Below are 1,620 nucleotides of genomic sequence, written 5' to 3'. Positions count from 1 at the left end.
GGGGGGGGGGGTCCCAGGGCTGTTTTGGGGGTCTGAGGCCAATGTGGGGGGGGCTCTCCCCTTCTGCCACAGGCCCGGAGCGATGGAGCCCCCGCTGCCCCGGCGCAGCCTCGCCGACCCGGCGCTCGAGGAGAAGCTGGCGGCCGACCTGCGGGAGCTGCGAGCCATCGCCGGCGCCGACCTCCGCGCCGTGCCCTGCCTGCTGCCCCTCGCCCGGCCGCCCCCCAGGGCTCCCCGCACCCCCCGCCCGCCACCCCCGGCCACCGATCGCCGTCCCGGCACCGCCGCGCCGCGCAGAGCCCGCTCGCTGCCGGTGCAGACGGAGCAACGGCACCGCCTGGAGAAACCGGGGGTCCCGCCGCCCCCCCGGCCCCGCTCCCTGCCGGCGCTGCCGACCCCCGCTGTCCCCCCCTGCGCCACAGCCGCGGCGCTGGATCTGCGCTGGCTGACGCGGAGGGTGCCGAGCGACGGCCACCGGCTGCCACCGCTGCTGGCGGCGCTCACCCGCCGCCCCCGGGACGCCGCGCGGCTGCGGTGGCTGCGCGGCCACCAAACGCAGCGGCCGGGGGCCCTCCCCGCGCCCCCCCCGGCTCTCGGTGTCACCCTCCTGTGGCAGCCGGAGCTGGCGGAGGGCGCGGTGAGGCTGCGGGTGCAGCCGCCGCTGTGCCCCGAGCCGCTGGAGGACGCGGTGGAGGCCGAGGCCGTGCCCGGCGGGGAGCTGCGGGCGCTCTACGAGCGGCTGGCGGCGGCGCTGCCCGGCGAGCGGCTGCGCCTCGAGCACGAGCCCCTGCTGGAGCCGGCTGCCCATGCCGATGACCTTGGCCCCGAGGGGCCGCGGGGGTCCCGCGTGGCGGCACGCAGCACCACGGCACCACGGCGGCGGGAGCCCCGAAGCGCCTCGCCGCTGCAGGACTACCTGCGGTACCTCGCGGGCAGCGGCTCTGACTTCCTCCACGCCATCTTCAACCTCGGTGAGGAAGAGGAGGAGGAGGAGGAGCCGGTGAAGGCTCCACAGGCGACGGCAGAGCCGCGGCAGCCGGCAGCGGTGACGACGGCGACGCCAGCGGTGCTGCAGCAGCTTCAGCGGCGCCTCCGCCAGCTCTGGGCCGCGCTGCTCGTCCCCGGCCGCCAGCAGCTGGCCATGGCCACCAAGTACGCCGGCGGCACGGCCCTGGCGCAGCTGCCGGCAGCGCTGGAGCTGTGGGAGGAAGCCGCTGGCCTCATCCAGCAGCGGGAGCAGCTCCTGGCGTGGCTGGAGGGGCTGGAGGTGCGCGCCTCCGACCCCAACCGCTTCTTCTGCAGGGCCCCCAACGCCTTCGCGGCGCGTGCCGGCGAGGCGCGGGCCCGCGGGCGGCTGCGTGCCGCCGTGTCACGCTGCGAGGGGCCGCTCCGTGCCGCCCTGAGGCGGCTGCGGGAGGAATTTGGGGACGTGGTGACGCTGCGGGGACGGCCCTACGAGGAGAAGATGCGCCGGGACGCGGTGGAGATGCTCTACCGGCTGCAGCAGGGCCGGCGCGCCGCCGCGCTGGGGGCGATTCTGCGGCACCGGGGCGCCGAAATGTCCCCGGGGGGCACGGGTGGGACGTGAGGACACGGGGCGGTGCCCCCCCCCCCCCCCCC

General features: G+C 78.0%; 1 protein-coding gene across 1 annotated transcript in view; it reads left to right on the top strand.

The window, feature by feature from the left end:
• Window positions 1-82: 82 nt before the first annotated feature.
• The window catches only part of CCDC87 (coiled-coil domain containing 87), a 1,668-nt gene continuing 130 nt past the window's right edge, over window positions 83-1,620 (top strand). The window contains exon 1 of the mRNA XM_035313923.1: window positions 83-1,615. Within this exon, the coding sequence (XP_035169814.1) occupies window positions 83-1,588 (1,506 nt within the window). The 3' untranslated portion in view covers window positions 1,589-1,615. The remainder of the gene's footprint in view (window positions 1,616-1,620) is intronic.

Source organism: Oxyura jamaicensis, unplaced genomic scaffold (genome assembly GCF_011077185.1).
Source record: "Oxyura jamaicensis isolate SHBP4307 breed ruddy duck unplaced genomic scaffold, BPBGC_Ojam_1.0 oxyUn_random_OJ69643, whole genome shotgun sequence".
Classification (NCBI taxonomy): Eukaryota; Metazoa; Chordata; class Aves; order Anseriformes; family Anatidae; genus Oxyura; species Oxyura jamaicensis.
Note: the sequence above shows the minus strand (reverse complement) of the source record. Positions and strands in the feature narration are given on the sequence as shown.